Genomic DNA, 2,016 nt, shown 5'->3' on the forward strand with positions numbered 1-2,016 from the left:
TTACAAGTTTCAGTTTCGGTTTCGTCAACACAAGAATGAAATACTCGTATAGAAGTAGGTCGATGAAAGAAAACATCAGATGCTCTTAGACCAGATAGATGTTAATTCCAGTGGAGTTGGAATGGACAACTTTTGAAGTCAATGCTAATTGTGGAGAATATCCAGTCATATGTGCATACTAATACGTGGATGACAAGACACCGTGTACTGGCTAGAGCACCGCGCTTCCCGCTGCATACTAATTAATACGTGGACGACAGTGCCCCCGTCTACCGAGCACTGATAGTCTTCTCCGGCCTCAGTCGACCCGCCCTATCGTACTAGGACTTTGGATTCATCATCTCATAGGTACCAAACCTGTTGCTGGCTCCGTTATAATTTGTTCCCACCGGTCTAATCCAAGTTCTGTTGTAGTAATATTTCCTTCTCTACACCCCATGTATCCAGTTTGGTGCTGATTTGTTTGCTGCTTGCATAATTGTGTTTCATGCCTAGCAGGGCTCTTGTTATCTGTGTTGGTAAATTGCTCGGTCTGCAGTAGAGGCAATGGGGACATGTAAGTTGATCATAACTGTCGAACTTGCTCGTGGCCTGATTCCCAGGGATGGGCATGGTTCTCCCAGCGCCTACGTCGAGCTTTCCTTTGACGGCCAACGGATCCGCACAACTATCAAGGAGGAAGATCGGAACCCGGCATGGAATGAGAGCTTCTGGTTCGACGTGTCGCTAGACCCATCTAATATTCATGACCTTGTTCTTGAAGCTAGTGTGTATAACACCAACGAACCAATCCATGGTCGCGGAAAGTATTTTCTTGGCATGGTCACACCAAATGTGGCCTCATTCCACCGTTTCTATGAACCCACACACAGACGACAAGCAGCCCTTTATCCACTAGAAAGGTGGCGTGGGATGCCCATGGTTGGTGTGAGAGGGGAATTGCTTCTAAACGGATACATCCTTGATGAGAGCCCCAGCAGAGCTCCCATCCCGTCTTCAGCACCAATGGGCTTATGTGTGGAGGTCATAAATGCTACTAACCTCAAGCCAGTGGACGACCCGGCCGTTGTTACTAAAACATCTTCAAAAGACTTTGTCGACCTTGTAAGACTTTTTACTCACATTTTCAAAGGCATGTCTTTGTTTCATAGACATGATGTTGTGTTTTACCCTTTGCGCACTAACATTCTAGATGGTTGTTCTGGTTCTGCAGACTCTTAGAACATGGAGAAATGCGTTACAGAGATCATTGGGGTATGGATCCCTAGAAACATACTACGAACAAATAAAAAGATGTAACCAAATAGGTCCAATGTGCGTGAACCCTAACCTCTCCAAGAGGCTTCCAATAATGAAGGTTATCTGTATGCTCCAAGGATTGGAAAGTATCAGTTGTGACAGTAGCAATGAGAAAATAACATAGTTGCAAGATAGGTATGACTTATTCTTGTATTTTTTGTAAGGTCTTTTGTGAATAATTAATAAAGTGGCTGCATGCATCGCCCAGATGCAGAGGACGGGGGTCTACCTCCTTTTCTAAAAAAAAAGGTATGACTAACTTAATTGTAATGCACATTATCACAACCCTTCAGAATTACAAGACCTAACTATACCTTGAACATTTGTATCTAGTAGCTGAGAACCCTTTGCATTTATACGCAGTGTGACGAGCCACTGGATGACCTTGTAAGAGACCATGCATGGGAAGGCATTATCTCGATCGGCTTCTTCACGAAAATTCTCGATTGTGTAGCGTGATGAATCGTTTGCATTGGATGGTGTATCTATTGTTGAACTTAAATATAACTTAGGACAATTCCTGTATTGCACTGCCTGTCCAAATTTGTATAATTGTTGGATGGCTGGAACGTGTGTTACATGATTGTGTTTGTACATTATTTCAAGGCTGGAATTCTTAGGTGCTCATGGGGTTAATTACTTAGCCCTCATTTTCTTAAGTCAGCCTCCTTATTACTGTTAAAGTGTTGTATTAGCTTCAAATTAATAGATTACACA

General features: G+C 43.1%; 1 protein-coding gene across 1 annotated transcript; it reads left to right on the forward strand.

Moving 5' to 3' along the window:
* The first annotated feature begins 275 nt into the window (after positions 1–275).
* Positions 276–1,566, forward strand: LOC125534572 (protein QUIRKY-like). The gene has a single exon (XM_048697762.1). It carries the CDS (start codon positions 547–549, stop codon positions 1,219–1,221), a length of 675 nt encoding a protein of 224 aa, XP_048553719.1. The 5' UTR covers positions 276–546; the 3' UTR covers positions 1,222–1,566.
* The last annotated feature ends 450 nt before the right edge of the window (positions 1,567–2,016 follow it).

This window comes from Triticum urartu, chromosome 2, assembly GCF_003073215.2.
Source record: "Triticum urartu cultivar G1812 chromosome 2, Tu2.1, whole genome shotgun sequence".
Taxonomy (NCBI): domain Eukaryota; kingdom Viridiplantae; phylum Streptophyta; class Magnoliopsida; order Poales; family Poaceae; genus Triticum; species Triticum urartu.